The 21667-nt window shown below is 40.4% G+C and overlaps 1 protein-coding gene across 1 annotated transcript in view; it reads left to right on the top strand.

The window, feature by feature from the left end:
- Positions 1-20578, top strand: part of LOC140188779 (alkaline phosphatase-like) — an 80647-nt gene extending 60069 nt beyond the window's left edge. Inside the window, exons 8-12 of the mRNA XM_072245404.1 lie at positions 2293-2362; positions 3455-3589; positions 7559-7750; positions 15868-15987; positions 18189-20578. Coding sequence (XP_072101505.1) covers positions 2293-2362; positions 3455-3589; positions 7559-7750; positions 15868-15987; positions 18189-18469 — 798 coding nt within the window. The 3' untranslated portion in view covers positions 18470-20578. The remainder of the gene's footprint in view (positions 1-2292; positions 2363-3454; positions 3590-7558; positions 7751-15867; positions 15988-18188) is intronic.
- The last annotated feature ends 1089 nt before the right edge of the window (positions 20579-21667 follow it).

Raw genomic sequence — 21667 nt, 5'->3', positions numbered from 1 at the left:
AGGGGAGCTTGCTACATGCATATCGTATTGCCCAGGTTTGCGTATCTAGACCGCATGGTCAACCTGACTGACAGAGGTGTCACTGACCTCTCTCATTGTACAGCAATACAGTGAAAAGCTTTTGTTTCCATGCCACACAGACAGATCGTTCCATTCAGAAGTACATCATTGTAGTAAAAGGGAGAATGCAGAATATCGTGCTATGGTTACAGTGAAAGTGCAGATAGACAAATAAGGTGCGAGGGCCAAGACCTGGTAGACTGAGATATTAAAGTTTCATCTTGTAGTGTGTGAGAATTCTCATTTCAATACTCTGATTGAAGCTGTCCATGAGCCTGGTGGTAGGTATTCTTAAGCTTTGGTACCTTCTGCTTGAATTTGGGTGGGGGAGGGTAGGAGAGATTTCATTGCAATCTATAAATTCCAAGACTCTGAATCCTCACAATTTGCCACCAACTATTCAATGTTTTGCCTATGTCATATTTCTTTTATCTTCCAACCCCCTGGGATTTTGTTGCCCCAATATTAGATAATGTGTTGGTACACCCCATATCTCTTCTTCTGCCTCCACTTCTGAGCATCAGAGCACTACCCAGAATATCCCCACTTCCATCTAAACACCAGCCCACTGCTCCCTCCACTCAACCACATCTAAAGCTTGGCTGTTTGACGTCTGTTTCTCCCTCCATCTAAGGGACCTAGTTTTGTCCCGCACTTTGTAAATCGAGGTGATAACTTCGATCATCTCACTGTGCTCTTCCCTTGTCCACAACACTTTAATTATGGAAGAATCTACTATAATTGGAGATAATTCTGTTACTGAAAGCACCTGTATAACTGTTAAAATGTGAATATGACACCTGGTGTGTAAACAACACAGTGTGAGTGTAACTGCGGATTAACAGGCAGACATAAATACTGAACATTTCTTCATCAGTTAAGAGCTTCATTACAGCGGGTAAACACTTGTGATAAAGTATCTCAAAACACAAGTTTACCATAAGGTAGGACAAAGAAAAAAAACCTCCTCATTTATGGAGATGGAAATGTGATGAGTCCTGTTCAGTTGCCTTGCAATAAATCCAAGAGGTGACGGTTAATTAATCTGATACATGGATGAACAGATGCAACAGTGAAGAAGCGATTTAGAAACCAGAGTCACCTGTACCAATTCCAGGTTTTCCAATGACAGCATAGAGAAAAATAAACGATCAAATCTATGACTCCCCACTTCCCAAAATCAATTGAATGTTGTCGTTCTCACCAGAATTGGGGTTGATTGCATGGATTAGTGATGTGATTGTTGTTGCTTGGTTCTCAGAGGGAAATTTTTACTTTTTTTTAATTTCTTGAAACTAATGTTAAGACAACAACAGATATTTACAATACTGCCTTCCAAGATATATGTGTTTTGCTTTAATATGAGGGAATTGGCTGTTATCTGATTGAAAGTTCTCCACTCCACATTTAAATATGATTGCTACTCTCCTGCCTCATATTTCCCCTTCCTACCACCCTCCTCCCTTAACGATTCAGAAGCATGTTGCTGTCTCCTGCAACGTTCTTAATCTGCCAATTGCTTTCCCTGGAAGTGAAGTATTTCTTCGAGTGTGCATGGTGTTCCTAATGAATACTACTTCTGAAGAATAACAGGAAGATAAGTTAGTCTGAAAAACAACAAATAAAAATATTGCTAAGGCTGGAAATCTGAAATAAAAACAAAAATGTTGGAAAAAGTCCAGCAGGTCTGAGGAAAGAGAAACAGTTTAAAATTCTTCATGTTGGAGATTCTTCATTAGAACTGGGGGGGAGAGAGAGTGATTAAAAAGAGAGTTTGAAGGGAAGGGTGGGCTGGGATTGATGGTAGTGAGGGAAGGTTAGGACAAGGGGAACAACTGCAATAGGGTGAGGCCAGGTCTAATCAATTAATGGAGGCACTAAGAAGGTAATTATCTTTGTGTTATGTGTGGCTAATAGTAGGGCCCAGCAGCTGAGGGAGAGAAAATGCCAAGGAGATATAAACTACAGCAGAGATAGCAAGTTACCTTATATTAGAGAATTTAATATTGAGTTTGAAAAGCTGCCACCAGACAGATGTTTAGATGTTGTTTCCATTGGACCTCATTATATCAATGAAGGGGAAATGGTCAGAGTTGGAGTGGACGGAAAATTGAAGATCCTGCCTGACCTGATGAGTCTTTCCACTGTTTCCTATTGATAAGTTGCTCTGACTGGAAGATTCTGCATTGTTCTCTGTGGATAATGCAATAACAGATCGTTTCATTTCCTCAGAGAGCTCATTATGTCTGGAACAGAGAGCAGCTGAAAAAACTTGACCTGAACAAAGTGGACCACCTAATGGGTAAGCTACGCAAGTTTTATATGGTGTAGTTCAGTTTGACTGTTCTCTGCTCTGAGGGAATTTAGCCTGGATAGTGTTTTATAGTGTTCCTTTTCTGATTCCAAGAGGCAGCAAGGTGATCTGTATGATCTCAGTCAAGTGCAACACAAAACCTGAAAAGAAATAGGAGGCTTCCTGTTCTCAGTGGCTCACTGCTTTATTGATGGAGTTTTGACCAATAGTGACTTGAGAATTTCCTCAGTAACCTTTGGGATTCTGGTGACCTGCTGCTCATAGCAAAGGTGGCCTGGCCATCATTTATAACAGGGAAGCTTCTTAATTTGCAGCTGCCACAAATTAAAACTGATGGATTATATAAGTCTATTGAAAGATCCTTATAAATAATAAGAACTTACATTTATAGGGTGACATTTGTCACTACATGTGAAAGGTCAGTATTTCTCAAAACTTTCTTATTCCGATATTCCTGTGTTTTAGATGTTGTAAGCATACTTCTATCCTCTACTTCTTCTGGCAGCTCATTCCATATATCCACCCACTCGTGACAAAAACCCCTTAACATTTTCCCTCTTCATCTTCAACCTGTGCCATCTAGTTTTGGATTTCCCTATCCTGGGATAAAGACCTTATCTATGTCCCTTAAGATTTTATATACCTCTATGAATTCTCCCTTTACACTGCTATGATCCAGGGAAAAAAAATGTCCCAATCTATCCAGTCTCTCCTTGTAGCTCAAGCCCTTCAATCGCAGTACCTTTCCCAACTTAATGGCATCTTTCCTATCGCTGGCAACCAGAATTGCACAAAATATTCCTAGTGTAGTCTCACCAATGCTTTGTACTGTTGTGAAATGATGCTCCATCCATCAAAATTGCAATGACGATAACATCTATTTCTAAGGTAAATATTGTCAAGGATACAAAGGCGATTTTCACATTCTATTTTGAAATAGTGACTTGAGATTATTTATATTTTGTTTCCTAATGTTGATTGAGCTTGGTTTTGTCTCTAGGTAATCCAATAACCAAACACTGTTTATGAATACTGGTGATTGACATATGCTCAATGTGTGTTTCTCTATCTACCTCCCAGGACTTTTTGAACATGGTGACCTGCAGTATGAGCTGGAAAGAAATAAAACTTCTGACCCTTCACTTGAAGAGATGGTAACAATAGCCATTAGGATTTTGAGCAGGAATCCAAATGGCTTCTTCTTACTAGTGGAAGGTTAGTGCATGGGTACACTGAAGGAACATCTTTGCCATCCCTTACATATTGCTTGGGTCAAATTTGACCTGTTTTGACATTTGACAGCAGTAAAAACGCCCTAAGTGCCATTTTAAAAGCCGAAATTTGATGACGTTTCCTAAAGTGACCCAAAATGCGCAAAAATGAAAAAGTTTCAGCTTTAAAAAAATGGCATTTAGAGTGTTTTTACTGCTGTCAAATGTCAAAATGGGTCAAATTTGACCCGAACAGTATGTAAGGGCTCGGGTTGAAATGGACCTTAGATGGAATTGAAATAAGCAAAACCTAAATTGCATTCCTTCTCTTCTAGTAAGGCACATAGGATTGTGAGGGAGTGGGACAGAGAGAGGAAGATCATAACCAGTATTGGGGACTGGCACTACGTAGCTCCAGGGATCCATGTTAGAACCTGACCTTGTGTGATGACTGTATGGAGTTTGGAAGGTCTCCCTGTAACCATGGGTTCTCCCTTGCACCTTAAAGGAGTACTAGCTTGAAGGCTAATTGTTTACCATAAATTGTCCTTAGCTATGTAGGTGAGTGTAGAATCTACAGGAAGTTGATAGAAATGAGGAGAATTGCTTGTAGAGTAAACTGTTGGGAAATGGGTTGGCTCAGAGTTGGCATTGACTGAATAGCTTTCTTCTTTCTCATAAGGAAATATGACATCTGAAAGGTATACATACTCCAGAAACTTGATAGCTTCATTCCTTGTATTAAGTACATATATCCTGAGAAGGACAAGGGTGCTGGATACCCATTTAAAAAAAAAACACCAACTCCAAGCACATTTGGAAATCATTTGCTGCTCTTTCAGTTTCAACTACTTTGCAATCCTGGAACTCCCTTCCGACTATCACCACATGGACCCTTGCACCATAAAGAGTGCAGTGGGTTATCAAGATGCTAAGAGACAACCGTGATGGACAATCAGTGGTGCCAACATCCAATAAGTGAATTTTAGTTTCAGAGTGCACACTACTCATATTGATCACCTCACTGTAATCCATTCAGAACTGAATAATCATCATTTTCAAAGTCAATTTTGAATAGCTTAAGTTGAGAAAGATATTGGCTATTCTATTGTAACTTGATCATTTTGCAAAATGAGTGGAGTAGTTCAAATTAAACAATATAACTGCCTTGCAATTACAGGAGAATTACTTCCATTTCTATATTTATGTTCAGATCTGTGATTTCTCTGGTTGAGTTAGGGTCAAGAATATGACAGGTTGGCACACCACAGCAGAGGACAAGGAATCATACATGTCTGGGGAGTATTGTGATTTAAGGTTTAGAAATAATAATATTAGAATAAAAGTTTAAAATATTTCAAGCTAAGATTAAGAATGTCACAGGTTAGATCTTGCAATATCATGATCTAATGAACATGGTGACCTGTGGTATGAGCTGGAAAGAAATAAAACTTCTGACCCCTCACTTGAAGAGATGGTAACAATAGCCATTAGGAGTTTGAGCAGGAATCCAAAAGGCTTCTTCTTACTAGTGGAAGGTCGGTGCATGGGTACACTGAAGGAACATCTTTGCCATCGCTTACTAGTTTTAGAAACACCAGAGGTTATAGATCAATTTGGGAACGTGCATGTGATAGATAGAGTTGGAGATGCTAATACTGTGGGCAACATCATTATTCTTTTCTAATGTTCGCTCCCAATGGGTGACACTCTGTGCTTAAAACACAAAAGCAAAAAGATTTCCTTCAAATTTTTTGATAGATGACAATAAGTTTAGAATGGGTGGATGAGACTGCCAACAATCTAAATATTCTGGTGTCTGAGGTGCCCGTAGCTCTGTCACCACCACCTCACTCTCTTTAGAAGAGGAAATTAGAAGCAGGAAAATCCATTAAACTCAATGGGAGTTGCCACTTTTAAATTACACATGTGGCCACGTGTTCCTGGCTCTGTGCACAAGGTTGACCCCAAGTCTTGGGCCTCAAGAAATTAATTTGCACAATGCTGTCTTTTTAGCATTCCAGAATTGAAAGTTGGCTGTACCTGGAATAGAACTTGGTTCAAAATTGGCTGTACTTGGAGCAGTACATGATTACAGGTTGCTCATATTCACTCGGGATATTTAGTTGGGTGTTTCCTGATGTGTTTCTGAAGCAGTTTCTACATTAGTCGTGATTGGGATTATGTCATTCCCCAGACACCAGAACACGTAACATTGCTGCCTGTCTCTCCCACCTACCTTGAACTTCAGTGGGCAGAAATTTTAAAGGGAATTTTTTCTTTTGCTGCTCCATTCCCAATACAATGGGAATGGATGTCAGCAAAATAGCCCGCGATCTTACCACCCCATTAGGCCAAGATTTTCCCTGTGTATTCACTGTTGACCATACTCAGGATTAATCATTTTCAATAAGACAATAAGACAGAGGAATAGAATTAGTGCATTCAGCCCATTCAGAATGCTCTGGCATTCCGCCATGGCTGATTTTTTTTTATTCTTCTCAAGCCCATTCACTTGCCTTCTTCTCATAACCTTTGACACCCTTGCTAATCAAGAACATATAAACCTCCACTTTAAATATACCCAATGACTTGGCCACCACAGTCTTCTGTGGCAACGAATTCCACAGATTCACCATCCTCTGGCTAAAGAAATTCCTCCTCACTATTCTAAAGGGACGCCCTTGGATTATGAGACAATGCCCTCTGGTGCTACACTCCCCCACTATATGAAACATCCTCCATGCTTCCACTCTACCTTTCAATATTCAACAAGTTTCAATGCGATACCTCTCTTTCTTCTCAACTGTAGCATGTACAGGCCTGGAGCCATCAAACACTTCTCATGTGTTAGTGCTTTCATTCCCAGAATCATTTTTGTGAACCTCCTCCCCAGTGCCTTCATATCTTTTCTTAGATGGGGCACCAAAAATTGGTCACAGTACTTCAAATGTGGTCTAACCAATACCTTATAAAGCCTCACATTACATCCTTGCTTTTATATTCTAGTCCTCTTGAAATGAATGATAACATTATCACTGACTCAACCTGCAAGTTAATCTTTAGGGAATTCTGCATGAGGACTCCAAAGTCCCTTTGCACCTCTGAATTCTGAATTTTCTCCCCATTTAGAAAGTAGTCCAAGCCTTCACTCCTTCTACCAAAGCGCATGACCATCCACTTCCCATTACCATCTTCCATCGGCCACTTCTTTGCCCATTCTCTTAATTTGTTTAAGTCCTTCTGCAAACTCCCTGCTTCCACAACACTACCTGCTGCTCTGCCTCCTTGTATAGCTGTTCATAATCTGGGCCAGAAAGCCATCAATTCTGTCATCTAAATCATTGACATAAGATACGAGAAGAAGTGGTTCCAACACTGTCCCTTGCAGAACACCGCTAGTCACCGGCAGCCAACCAGGAAAGGCTCTCTTTATTCCCACACTTTGCCTCCTGCCAAACAGCCAATGTTCTTTCCTTACTGTGGGTTTTAACTTGTTTAGCAACCTCATATGCAGCGTGTTATCAAGGACCTTCAGAAAGTCCAAGTGAACAACATCCACTGACTCTCCTTTGTCTGTCATGCTTGTTGTTTCCTTAAAAATTCCAACAGGAAACCATGCTGACTTTGCCCAACTTTATCATGTGCCTTCAAGTACCCCAAAACCTCATCTTTGTAATGGGGTTCTAATCAGTTCCTTTGCAAAGTAAATCCCTTAATTGTAAGTGATCTTTTGGGTTCTCAACACAATGCACCAATCTCTGCACCACATCCTTCCTTAATGGGTGAAGTCTCCTCTTACGGGGGTGGGCCTCTTGCTGATTATTCAGTGTTCTCTTACCTGGTGAGATGTTGGTCCTTCAGACTTTTACGTCCTTCGCAAAGTGTTGCACAGAGTGTTCATTCCCTTCCTGAATGCAGAAACTTTTCAGGTTTCTCTCTCAATCTAATGAATGAATATTTCCTTCTGCAGGTGGCAGGATAGACCATGGGCATCATGAAGGGAAAGCCAAGATGGCTCTATACGAAGCAGTGGAGATGGACAAAGCCATTGGGAGGGCTGGCACATTGACGAGAGACATTGACACATTAACAGTCATTACTGCTGACCATTCTCATGTTTTTACCTTTGGTGGCTATACATTTAGAGGAAGCAACATATTTGGTGAGTTCAGTAGTGGACTCTTAATAATTCGTTGAGTCATCAGCCTAAGAAAGGTGGAATTATTGAGAATAAAGACTCTCTTATGTTTTAAAATTGCTGCAGTGGGTTTTGGAATAGGTTTACCCTGTGTTCAAGTGAAAACCAATGCTCCTCGAGTGCATTTACATGTCAGCCTAAGTGTAACTTAAATTCAGTCTGGTCTGTCTGCTCAGCATGTTGACTCAAACATTTGAAGTAAGTCATTCAAACTCCAACCCGCAGACCTCAGGGAATCTGTTAATGATGAGTTTCGGGATAAAAATTTTTCAGCGATTCTGCTGACAGTCAATGGGAGTGTTCCTCGTACTGCTGAAAATTTTGTCACACAACTTGTGGTTTGGAGGTCAGCAAACTAACTGGGTGAATTGCAGAAGGGAATGTAGAAGGAAAATGTTTCCCTTTTGCACAGGAACTCAGCGCTTCATTAATTAAGCAGTAAATTACTGCTGGACCCTACTTTGTTAGGGATCCAAATTTGCTGGTGCCCAGTTTCCAGCAGAGGGGAACTGATTAAACTTTTACAGGTATTCATGCTAATCTGAGTTGTGAGTTAGTTGTCTTCATTTGGAGCATCTCCTGCCCCCACCCCCCGTTCTTCAATGACCAGGATCAATCCTGGCCTCCGGTACCATCTGTGTAGGATTTACGGGTCGTTCTTTGACTGTCTATGGGTTTCCCCGAATGCTCTATTTTCCTGTCACGCATGAAAGGTCTGCTGGTAGGTTAATGGGTAAATTACCCTAAAGAACCTAAGGAGAGTTAATAGACATGTGAGAGAGAATTAGTTGCAGGGCCCGCTGGGGTTGTCCCAGTGGAATACAGCATGGACTTGATGGGTTGAATGCCCTAGTGTTTTAGAAACATAGAAAATCTACAGCACAATACAGGCCCTTTGGCCCACAAAGTTGTGCCGAACATGTCCCTACTTCAGAAATTACTAGACTTTCCCCATAGCCCTCTATTTTGCTAAGCTTCATGTACCTATCTAAAAGTCTCTTAAAAGACCCTATTGTATCTGCCTCCACCACCATTGCCAGCAGCCCATTCCATGTACTCACCACTTTCTGAGTAAAAAATTTACCCCTGACATCTCCTCTGTACCTACTCCCCAGCACCTTAAACCTGTGTCCTCTTGTGGCAACCATTTCAGCCCTGGGAAAAAGCCTCTGACTATCCACACAATCAATGCCTCTCATCATTTTATACACCTCTATCAGGTCCCCTCTCATCCTCTGTTGCTCCAAGGAGAAAAGGCTGAGTTTTGCAATAGGTAAATAGTTTTGCAACGGGAAACTGTTTTACAATAGGTAAATAGTTTTGCAATAGGTAAATAGTTTTACTTGGTTTAACAGCTGCTGTTTTCTGTACATCCACTGGGAAAATATATGGCCAAAGCAATTAAATATTGCCCTTGGTTTAAAGAGTATGTGCATATTGAGCAGAAGTGAGAAATGCCTGAATATTAAATTAGATGCAAAATGTGCTCTGATTTTAGCCTGAAGTGTAGATGTGAGGAGGTTGAATTTTTCCACAGTGGAATAGCAACCTGTGTGAATTCCCAGTGTAAGGAGCAGTTCATACACCTGTACTGCTGAAATCAAACAGAGGTCACATGTGCAAGAATTAGAAACTAGCACAGGACAAGCCCTTATGTCAGTGGTTCCCAACCTAGGGTTCCTGGACCCCTTGCTCAGTGATATTGGTCCAGGACATTTAAAAAAAAAATTGGGAACCCCTGACCAACACATTGTGTCGAACCCTTAACCTACTCCAAGATCAATCTAACCCTTCCCTCCCAGGTAGCCCTCCATTTTCCTTTCAACCATGTGCCTATCCCAGACCAACTCTCCCTGGCAATGCATTCCATGCACCTACTACCCTCTGTGTAAAAAGTCTTACCTCATACAACGCCCTATACTTCCCTGCACTTACATTAAAATTATGCCCTCTTGTGTTAGCCTTTGCCACCCTGAGAAAAAGCCGCTGGCTGTCCATTTATTTATGCCTCTTGACATCTTATACACCTGTATCAATTCACCTCTTATCCTCCTTAGTTCCAAAAAGGAAAGCACTAATTCATCCACCTTTCCTTGTAAGCGATACCCTCTAATCCAGCCAGCATCTTGGTGAATCTCCTCTGCACCCTCTCAAAAATGGTCACACCCTTCCTATAATGAGATGTCCAGAACTGAGCACAATTCTCCAAGTAAAATTGGTTTGGGTTTGAGGGAATAACTACCCCTGGGTTATATTGTTCTGTGCTTCACCTTGAAGAAGAACAATGGAACTGTTATTCTCAACTAACTCCAAGATTTTCCACCTTAAAGGGAAGAGGACACCAGGTCAGTAAATCAGAACCTCACTAATAGTGGGCGTCTTACTTAATAGTTTGCTGTACTTTTTTTTGGATCTGTGATAATGAGGTCAGCATGAGGTCATGGTATAATCATGAGTGAATTTCACTTAAATTAATTTCCTGACTTCTGTCTGGAATTACCACTTTTGTTATTTTGGCAAGGATCTGACCAGAGCTTCTCGAAGCAAAGAGCTGGGCTGATGAATCTGTCTTATGGTGTGGCATGTGTGGTTAAAAGGTGTGGCGAGTGCAGTATTTATTATACAATGCAAGAAAAGTGCCCAAAACGGCAGATGGAATTTATTTTCTCCAACGGGTAATGTTGGGTACCATTTGGATAAAAATGTAACAATCATTTCAGAAAACTGGATGATGTAGAAGATCAGAAAGATTTACTAGCTTTCCACTAATCCTGTCTGATCTGCTCAGCATTTTCTATAGTTATAATCCACATTTCACTGCTTTTACATTGCCTTTTGTTTGGTATTCTTCTGTCTCCTAATTTCCCTCATTAATCTAGCAAACAATTGGATTAATGAACAGCATATCACCTTAGAAATGCTGATCTCATTTTATTAGGGTAATTCCTTTTGTCCATTCCACCCCGTCCAGCTCTCTGAAACTTCAAGTTAGCTTGTTTTCTGTCTTGTTCTGACAAAGGATGACTGGGCTGAAATAAATATGTTGTTTTTCACTTTCCAGAGATGCTGCCTGACCTGTAGAGTGTATCCAGCAATTTGTTTTTTTTACATTTCAGATTTCCATCTTTGCAGCTTTTCAATTTCTAGACAGAATTAGTGGTGCAAATACATAACATTTGTCAATGGATATGGCTATGTGTTGTTAATGGAATCATAGGGTTTAGTGACACAACAAGAACAATATATAAGCAACAGATATAGTGGTAACTGCACAACACCTTGTGAATACTGTGGTGAGCGCAAGGCATTGGGCTAAATTATCAGAAGAATGGAGGTTACGTTGGCTGGAACGCAAAATAGAAGTACAAAGAAGATGCACTAATTTTTGAGTGCTGTTTGAACAGATTTATAAATGATGCAGATTGGTTTAATCTTTTACTGCATCCCTTTTACAAAGCTGCCGTGACAGCAGAGTACCTTTTGTTGCCTCCCTTCGCCCAACATAAAATTGTTCACTGGACATTATTCAACAGGAAGCCTTTACTGTTGCTGGAATTTTGCATGATGCAGCAGCACTTTGTGATTCAACCCCTCACATACATCTAACACGCATTCTGCCAGTAAATAGCATTCTTATTCAGCAACATTTAACTGTGTGACAAGCCTTACATCTGGGCATTAGTCAACTACAATATTGTTTCCTTGAATATTAAAACCCTGTTCAACATTCCATTATCTAAAAGTTGACTTTAGGTTGAGCAACCTTAATCTATGTATTACTGGATGTGAGAGTAGCTCTGGTTTGAATTGATGCTGATACAGAGGTCAGAAATGCTAAGCCGGACTTTACCAACTATTATGTTAGGGCCATACTCCTTTTTCAAAGCAAAAGCCTTCTATTGGTTCAAGATGGAGCATCACTCTACACTATGAGTGATGGATGATAGCACCAAATTGATTCGTTGCCTTAGTCCTAATCCTAGTGCTTTGTGCCTAGTCCTGGTCTGTGATAAATGATAAGCTGATTTAATTTGTTGTATATAATGCCTATTTCATTCTATTTGCATTCTGAATGCATTGAAAATAATCTCTGTATGCTAACTATATCCTCTACATCTACACTCCTTCCATACTATATAAGACCTGCCTTCTCCCCGTAACCTTTGAAGTCCAATCTAATCTAGAAACTGTCAGTCTCCGCTTTAAATATAGCCAATAACTTGGCCTCCACAGCCTCCATTTCTGAAGTGACTGGGGTCTGCAAGTGAGGAAATTGAAGATCCAATTGTACAAGGATGTATTGAAGCCAAGTCCTTGAAGCTTATTAATCCTCAAAGAATTCCAACAGATTTGTCAGGCAAGATTTCCCCTTAAGGAAACCATGCTGACTTTGGCCTATTTTGTCATCTGCCTCAAAGTACCCTGAAACCTTATCCTCAATAATGGACTTCAACAACTTCCTAACCACTGAAGTCAGGCTAACAGTCCTGTAATTTTCTTTCTTCTGCATCCTACCGTTCTTAAAGAGTAGAGTGATATTTGCAATTTTGAAGTTCTCTGGAACAATTCCAAAACATGGTATCATTCTACGTCCACATTTTATGTAGACAATATGCGCCTTATGTGAAAACTTCCATCACCAATGTTCCTCTCTCTGCTACCTTAATGCAGCTTCTCCCCTACTGGTGTAGGCAAGATGGTGGAACAAGTCTTTACATCAATGCATGGAGACAACTGTAAGAGTTAAATTAACATCAAAACTAGATATCTAACGCTTTTCAGATGGCATTCCATGCATTTTGAGTCCAGAGATTGAATCTGTGAGAGGAGAGCTGCTTCAGAAGTCTGGGTCTGGTAGCACTGCAATACTAGTGCCAAAAGACAACATGGCAGAGGCTACAAAGCATTACTGAAGATAATATGAAGAGCCTGTGCAAGAAATTGGATTTCATAGAGCCATCTGTTTCATTGCCAAGTGATTTACATTGCATTTTTCCTCCAGGGAAAAAAAAATAACAATAAATTCTGGGTCACTTTATATCACTGGGGAAATTCCACCTTATATTCCTGGCCTCAATGCTTTTAGAGCACCGCCTGGGACCTTGCCATCCCCCAACCCTTGTGCTGGCAGTATCAAGCACTGTTGGCCCCCACACAACCATGGTTTTGTTGGGTAAATGCACATTAGAACACTATTATGTTAAGTAACTTTGCTTGCCTCATGCACTAGTTCCCCCCCACCCAACCATCTTGCTCTCTGATCCCTAAATCACTCCTAGTCTGTTGGCTACCTGATCTTCTGATTACACACAACTCTGTCTTGACGAATGTTGGGGGAGGGAGCTCCCTTCTCCCTCTTCAGGCTTGTTTTGAAAGCTTCCCTTTTTGTGTTCGCTGCACTGTTTCTCAGTGTTGAAAAGATGCCAGTGATAGAAACAGTGAGACAGGCCCCCAAGGTTTAGGGGTGCTGTCTCATTGAGAATTGTTTGGAATTGATCAAGTATTTGGTTGGATACTTTGGATGTGCAATCTACATGCTTAATGAATATTGATAGCTATCAGACCTTTGATTGTCCCTCATGTATGCCTCTGAGATCTTGTAATACATTTTTATTGTTTGGAAATAAACTTGACACATCAGATAGTTCTGAGTTTGTTGAGTTCTGGAGGTTAGACGCTAAAGTTATTTGACCTTTTACTGTAGACCCAAAGGATCAATGTCAGTGATACTGCCTTACTTCTCAGGTGGATGTAGATGTTCCCATGGCAACAATTCATATAAGTGTAACTCCCCCCATTGTCATGATTGATGAATATCCTTGAACCCACATCCCAGTGCTGTTTGAGGGATACAATGTATGTAAATTAGCTACAGTCTCCTCTAGTAGAGCAATGTTCAGACTTCCAAGACTGAGTAATTGCTTGGCTATGAAATACTTTAGACTTGGTGGAGTCCACTGAGCAAAATCAGGTTCCCTCCCGTGGCTAAATATAAATTCTGTTACATGCTGTGTAATGGGTGATGGTGAATTAATAGCTTCCATTCCAAATCTGCAGGTCAAGAAGCATCATGGAAAGAGAAACAGCTCATGTTACAAATCCAGAATCCTTCAACAGAACTGGGAAAAAGAGAAAACAAATTACTTTTCAGTAGCAGAGAAAGTGGGGGGGGGGGGGATTGGCAGAAGCAATTCTGGTCACTCAAAGGGTAGTTACTGATGTTGACCGTGTATGTGCAGTGATATTCAAACTGCCAGAGTTAGATGAGTGTGAATTTCTTGTTCTTGTATTCTCTTGGTAATATGAAAATAGTGGTTGTGTGCTGATGGAGTGTATGTACAGAGGAACTGGACGGGAATTAAGTCAAAATTTGCCTTCATAGTTCTATCACTTACTCTCTGCTGTCTTTATTTGAAACTAACAATTTTTTCCAGAATTTTAAAAATATAAACTGAATAAAAGTCTCAAAGCACGTTGCAATTCGAGCTCCTCTTTGCTGAAGCTTTCTGAATTCCTATCTCAGCTTTATTTTTCCTCCGAATAAGAAATCTCTGTCTCTCCTCCACCCCTACACACAAAAAAAATTTGGAACAATTGAATCCAGTCAAGAACCCCAGTGATGGTCGTATACTGAGCATCTTGGTCAAAATGAGATGATCTGAAGAAGAAACTGGAGGCATAAAACAGATCTCCCTCCCCTAGGAGATAACTTCACTGTGGTGGATGTGGAAATGGAACTGGTGTGAGATGGTGTTATAAAATATTTTATTTAATTAGTGGCTTTTCCAATCTCAGGCTGCCCTGAAACATATCAACTCCTCAGTTAAAACCAACAATTTTTTCTAGACTTTTAAAATAAACTGAATACAACATCTCAAAGCATTTGATAAGTTCTCAATTGAGAAATTTGCCTGAAGTATCTCTGAAATGTAGACGCAGTTGTAGAATATGTATGTGGGATGCCCATGATGTGTGGTGGGACAGTCTGTGATGTCAATGTGTGCCAGGTTATATTGGGTGAACTGCTTGTAACTCTCTAATGAGATTCGCCCACATAGCCCTCTGAAAACAGTAGTTCCGATTTTAAGAAGTATGGCTTCCAAGTTGAACACTATGAACTTCATTCACAGAAATTCAAAGTCATAAAGTCATCGGAGATCAGGTCATTTTTCACTTCATTCTTTAGAATGGAATCCAGTGAACTCCTACAGTGACTTATGAAGCCTTTACATCCCATCACTGATGTTTATAGATTTTTCATGGACATATAAAATGGGCTGAATGGGGTTCTCACTCAGATCACCAACCTCATGGTCTTGTTATCTGAGTTAATAAAAGATTTCAGAACTTAAATATTAACCTGATTCCTAATGAGGGTGATCTATGGAGAAAATGGGCATTAAGTGTGTATATTTTTCTGTAATCATGTTTGATGAAATAATAGGAATTCACCTAGTCAAAGTTGTGAAAGCTTCTCCTTATGAGTTACTCACTGTTCCGAACCCCTGGGTCCTGTATTGGGTGTATTTTGGGGATTGTATTGTTTGTACCATGATTTGTGAGGTCTGTACTGCATATAGTGTAATCCATGAGGAAGGAATACTTTGAGATGTTGAATTCAGTTCATTTTAAAAAATCTGGATATAAAATTATAGATTTAGCTAAGGAGGTTATATACTTCAGGGCACCCTCAGATTGTAAAAGAAGCTAATTAAATAAAATATTTTCTAGCACTATCTCACCCCACTTCCATTTCCAAATCCACCACAGTAAGGTTATTTCCTCAAGGAGAGGGATCTGTTTTCTGCCTTCATTTCATTCTTCAAATCATCCTATATGTGTAACACTGACATATAGGCTTGTAGGATCTGTTTTACAATTGATGTAACTAATAGGGTATTACTGACCACAGTGGGGCTTATACGGAGCCTGTAGTGCAACCGGTGTAACCCATATCATTAAAAGCAATGAGATGTGAATCTTTGGTAAAATGACCCGGACTGATGTTATTAATTGTACCAGTGTCCCTGAATGCTGTTCATAGGTTTCAATTTTACAGGCTCATCTTCTTTTTCTTCCAGGCCTTGCTCCATATTTAAGTGATGTGGACAACAGGCCATTCACCTCGATATTATATGGAAATGGACCTGGCTATGCAGTACAAAATGGAGAGAGACCAAATGTTTCAACTAGCGAGATCAGTAAGTATTGGTCCTCTTTGAGAAATGAGATTAACATATAGTAACCAGGAGTGCTTTCTAATAACAAATCTTTACTTGTGAGATGTATAGATGCATCTATCTCACAGATCTGGAATTCTTTGCATTTGTAAAACATCTTGTCAAATTCATAGTATATTTATTTGCAACATTACAATTAGAAGGCCCAACATGCTTCATGATCAACTGTAGTAAACTAAGCCAATTGTGCAATGAGATGAAGTTAATTAATTAGCTTGTAATAATGCTGTCTATTGGGAAGAGTGATCATGAAATGATGGGAGTTTTCAGAACAGTTTAGTTAGGTTTGAAACAAAGGTCTTAAAACTGTACCCAGCAAACTGCATTGGAATATTGGGCAAGTTCGTCAAGATGGATTGGAAACACAGATTTTAAAAAAACTCAAGTAGATAAACATTAACTAGGAATCTGGGAATAGCTCTTTAAAGTTATAACAAAAACAATTTTACCTACCCGAGAGGGCAAAAAGACATTAATTGTCTTGTTATCTTTGCTATAGAGGAAATGCAATGGTTGCTGGGATGCTTGGTCATTGAGTAGGTTTGGCCTCTCCTCTTCTGAGTTTAGGAGAATGAAATGTGAGCTAATTGTAAAATATAAACTTCTTTGAGGATTTGACTGAGTAGATACAGGGAGGAAGTTCTTCCCTGGCTGAAGAGCTCAGAACTGGGAGGGGGAATGAAGTTGGGGACAAGGAGGACACAGTCTCAAACAATGGTTAGGTTATGAACATGACAGATCTTTGGATGCTTCCTCTACAAGGGTTGTAAATGCTCAGTCCTTTAATTCATTTAAAACTGGGATCAAAACATTTTGCTCTCTAAAGCGATCATCAAGAATATTGGGAAAGAGCAGGAAAATAATCTTGTGGTAGATCTGCCTTGATCTTAATGAGTGGATGATCTTTTACATCACTGGAATGTTCTTGTGGTTGGGTGTTAGCTCAACTTTTGTATTTGAGCCTCTAAAATAAGATTTGATCCCACAGCCTTCTGTCACTAAATGCAGGGGTAAATTGGTCTCAATAGCTCCTGAGTAAGAGGCAACTACTTGGTTCTTCCCCCTGGTTTGGTATTCCCTTCTTCTGGAACTGTGGCTCCTGTGTCTCCCTGCTCACTCCAAGCAATGAAATGAAATATGCAAAAAAAAGACTGTAACAATAAAACAGAAAATGTTAGAAATACTCAACAGGCCAGGCAGCGCCTGTGGGGAGAAAAATAATTAATATTTCAGATTGATAATCCATGTGATCACCTGAATGAGGTGACAGTAGGCACCCTAGGACAGTATCTGTAAACCCTACATCCCAGATCAATAGGTAGAAATTAATAGGAGGAAAAGCGATGCTAAAATTTCTTTTAAAGTAGGATTTGCCAAAAGCCAATTAATTGAGAATATTTAATTCTTCTAAGTTACTGTTAATCTAACCTGTAAGAATTAGATTTTCAGAAATATTATGGCAGTGAGAGTAATGGAAGATCGTGAATCAGAGTGTGTGCAGGCAGTCATTATGAAAGGAGAAAGAATTGGAGGGGAAGGCTTGTTAATCAGTTCCCAGCCAGAGAGTAAGTTAGGTTAGATCTAGACTAATTGTATTTCATTGCCTTGTCACCATGCCTTTTTTGAATTTAATTGAGGACCCAATCACTGGTATTGATCGTGATAACAAATGTAGACTGGAGTAGTGTGCTTCAGGAAAGTCAGGACATCCTGCTATTGATTACCTCTGAGGGGAGCGTGGGGGAGAAAAGTGTAATAAATGAACCTGTTATCCAAGGCTGCTCAGCTGTCACTTTACATTCAGTAATAAAGCATGTGTACCTGTCCAGAAAAGGCTTATTCTAACTACTTCTGTTGTGTTTTATTTGCCTCCTCCTTCCCCCTTGCTGCCTCACATCCCTCTCCTTTTCCCTCTCTGCTCCCTGTCCATTCTTTGTTCTCTTTCTCTTTCTTTTACTCCCTTGCTCTCTCACCCTTTTTATTCTCTCTCTCTCTTTCCTTCCCTCACCACTGCCTTTGTTCTCCTCTTCCTTTCGGTCTCATTCCTTGCACTCTTCCCCTCTTATTCTCCTTTCCCCCGCCACCCCTGCTGCTTTGTCCACTCTTCCCCCTTGCCCCTCTCTGTTGCCCGACTGGCCTCTCCATGCCCCCTTCCTTTCCAGGTGAGAACCATTACCTGGCGCAGTCGGCCGTGCCCCTGAGACAGGAGACTCACGGCGGAGAAGACGTTGCCATATTTGCGAAAGGCCCAATGGCCCACCTCTTCCACAGTGTGCACGAACAGAACTACATACCACATGTGATGGCATACGCAGCCTGCATCGGACAGAACAAGGAGCACTGTGCTAAGTTCAACATGCTGCCCTGTGACAACAGCGCATGGGTTGCTCAGGGCACCAACGCCATTTTGTTAGCTCTGCTGGCACTGCTGGCCTGCGTCTAGCACCATCTTTATCTGGGACTTGCTGCAGTGTGGATTATCCTGTTAGTCAGGAATCCCTCCCCTCTCTTTTCAATGCAATGGTTATGATTTCTGAAGTATTGTGGTCAGAGGAAAGAGTCATGGGAAGGTTTTGGTGCATCTATATGAAGCACTCATTAGCTGGGGCCTTCCTGATGACAGTGCTCTGTGGACCGGGATGACCAATTCCCCCCAACCCCCCACCGTCTTCCACCCTCACTTCCCTCCCCTCCTTCCCTTCCCACACAGCCTATAAATAAAGGCACAAACCTTAAACAAAAACCACTAGCTAACTACGTAGCAAAATAAACTTTCAAAGATAAGCTCTAAGTGCGGCCTCACTTGTTGTAGCTGGTTTTCTGGAGACCTGACTCCAAAGGTTTGCTGGATCCTGGATGGATAACGTCCATGTTCAGAATACTGAGCGACCAGACCCTGAAGACACGTACTTTGTTAGAGAACGAGGTCCTCCTAAATTGGCACCAACACTCAAGCAAGCCCCCAATTTGACCAGAATCACTGTATGAGTAACAGCCAATAATTAACTCATCATAATGAGATTCCCAAAATGTTGAAAGAAGACAATATTTTCTTGCATTAGTGCAAGACAATCTCTCCATTCTTCCAAATGGAGATGCTATTACATTAACCATTGTGTCCTTCTCGAGCTTAAAATGGTTCAAAATACTTAGCAAAAGGATTAGGTGAGGGGCGGGGTGGAGGAAATATTAACTGATGTCTAGTATGATTTGGTACTACTATTTTAATGAAGAAAGCTGTTTCTTGGTGCTAGTCATTTTTTTGGGATATGCATGACTGACCTAGTTACTTTTTTTTTTATGGAGGAGCAATATAGGACAAGTGGTCAGATTATAATTACCCCAGGAGAGAAGTGGTTTCCTGGCAGATAGTGATAAACCTTGCCTCTGTGACCCTAAACCCTAACCCAAAACATATTGGCATTTGCGAAGATGAATACAATCCATTTCCTGTGAATTGCCATTTTTTTTGAGCACTTAATGGGGAACATCATGAGGGAATAATGATTTGCCTTACTTTGGCTTCAGACGACAGAATGATGCTAGAGTAAGGATTTTTCCAATACTGGATAGGACAAAACCCAAGGAAATTACACTTTCTGATTTGTTTCATAAGTCAGACATTCCTCAGGTATTGTGAACAGGGCACTAGCTAACCTTTGGGGCTCTTGCACCAAGCCATTAAGCATTACTCTTGCAGAAGACCCTTTTTTAACGTTTTTATACCTTTTTAAATAGTCATATGAAGCATCTCTGTAACAAAAATAAAAACTTACGAATGTTAGAAATCTGAAGTAAAAGTGGGTAACTCTGGAAAAACTCGGATGGTCAGGCAGCACCCATGGGGAGAGAAATACAGTTGATGTTTCAGGTTAAAGACAATTCATCGAAACCTTCTAGTGATCATTCTCCGACGTGAAGAATTAAATCTATTAGTCTGTCCATTAATGTTGCTGGACCTGTGGAGAATTTTCAGCATTTCTATCTTTTTATCTCTGTGTCATAAGTTGGTTCAGTCTCAGAATAAGTCAAGGGTCTGCATGCGTTTTTAATTCTTTACGCCAATTTCCACTTATATACATTTCTCAGTGAGGTGGAATCCAGATCACTATTAGTATTGGGAGCTGTGAGATAACCTGTGGTCATAGCTGGGATTTGGGAGGCTGTGTAAGGGCACCGTTGCTGGGAATACATTCAATGTGTCAGACTTTACAGCTCCACTGTTCTGCACTGTATTATCACAACTTGTGATTCCCCAAAGGAACTCAAACACAATTTTCAAGGTGAAGTTTTAGACAGGAGTCCTGAATCTGTCTGCTCTGCTTTAGAACTTGTTTTGGCTTCACCTATCAACCTGTCCATTAGGACATGGGTTACTAGCAGAAGTCATGGATTTGAAACATACAGAGGTGTGGATAAGGATAACCTTGTTTGTTATCCCTTCAAAACATTATTGAGGAGTGAAACATCACAACATTCAAAGTATTAAAACTAAAACATTCTGTAAATCTGATATAAAATATCTTTCAGATTATGTTCACTTGTGTTAACAATGTACCATTTGAAGTTACACAAATCTTTTATAAAATAAAATGTTTTGACTGTTTTATCGAATACTTTTCAGAGCCTCATTTCTTTCACTTCGTTTGGCCATTGAACTCACAGCTTTCTTTCATTCTTACATATGACCAGATGTTAAAACATCCAATTGGCAGAGTGATTCCTCAGTGTGAGGAAGACCACATCATAATCATTAAAATAGCGTCTTGGAATGCAGTACATATGCTGAAAATAATATGTTAGTAATGCTGAGTACTGAACTGTTTATCTGAGGCCAAGAGTTCAATATCAATCTTGGCATCTAAGGATTAATTAACTGCCCTAGAAAGACAAAATGCGCAGTGGTAAAACTGCAGAAATATTGTAAGAAGTCCATCTGATTCACTAATATATTTCAGGGAGATGGGCCATCCTTCCCTAGTCTGGATCATATTTGACTCCAGACTCACAGGAAATTAGTTGCCTTTTAACTGCCTTCTGAGGAGTCTTTGGAAGTCAGTCAGCTCGAGGGTAATTAGGGGTGTTAATAATTGCCAGTCTTGTCAGTCATGCATCCTGTGCATGGATTAAAAACAGCACCAAACTGAAACTGAGGTGGGCAGGGGGTGGGGGGGGGGTGTGGCATTAGTGTCAGATCAGCTGCCTTTTTTTGTAGAAAGAGAAATTATAAGCTGCATTTCCCGGTTATTTTTCTGCTTTAACACAGGAGGCAACCAGGACCTCAGGTTAGCTTTCTGTCTATAGATGACAGTCGTGATTGAACAGACAAACGCCTGGTTCAGAAAGGAGAGCATTATCTTTGAGCTCCACCCCGTCTTCTGGGACATCCTGTCCCTCAACCCCACAAGGGAAATGAGATCCATGACTAAGCTATTTAAGAGGTGGCTAATATATCTCGAAATGTCAAAATCACCAACTCTAGACTGCAAACAAAGCTGCTTCTTTTACTAACTGTGCCCCAATTAGAGTGATGGCTGTCAGATATTTCAAGCAGAAAACTCTGTTACTACAGATCACTTCTCATTCTCTCCCTTTTTATGGGTATATGACATTCATGGGCAAAATAGATGCTCTGCACATT

Source organism: Mobula birostris, chromosome 27 (genome assembly GCF_030028105.1).
Source record: "Mobula birostris isolate sMobBir1 chromosome 27, sMobBir1.hap1, whole genome shotgun sequence".
NCBI classification, from domain to species: Eukaryota; Metazoa; Chordata; class Chondrichthyes; order Myliobatiformes; family Myliobatidae; genus Mobula; species Mobula birostris.
This window is presented reverse-complemented; position numbering and strand designations above follow the sequence as displayed.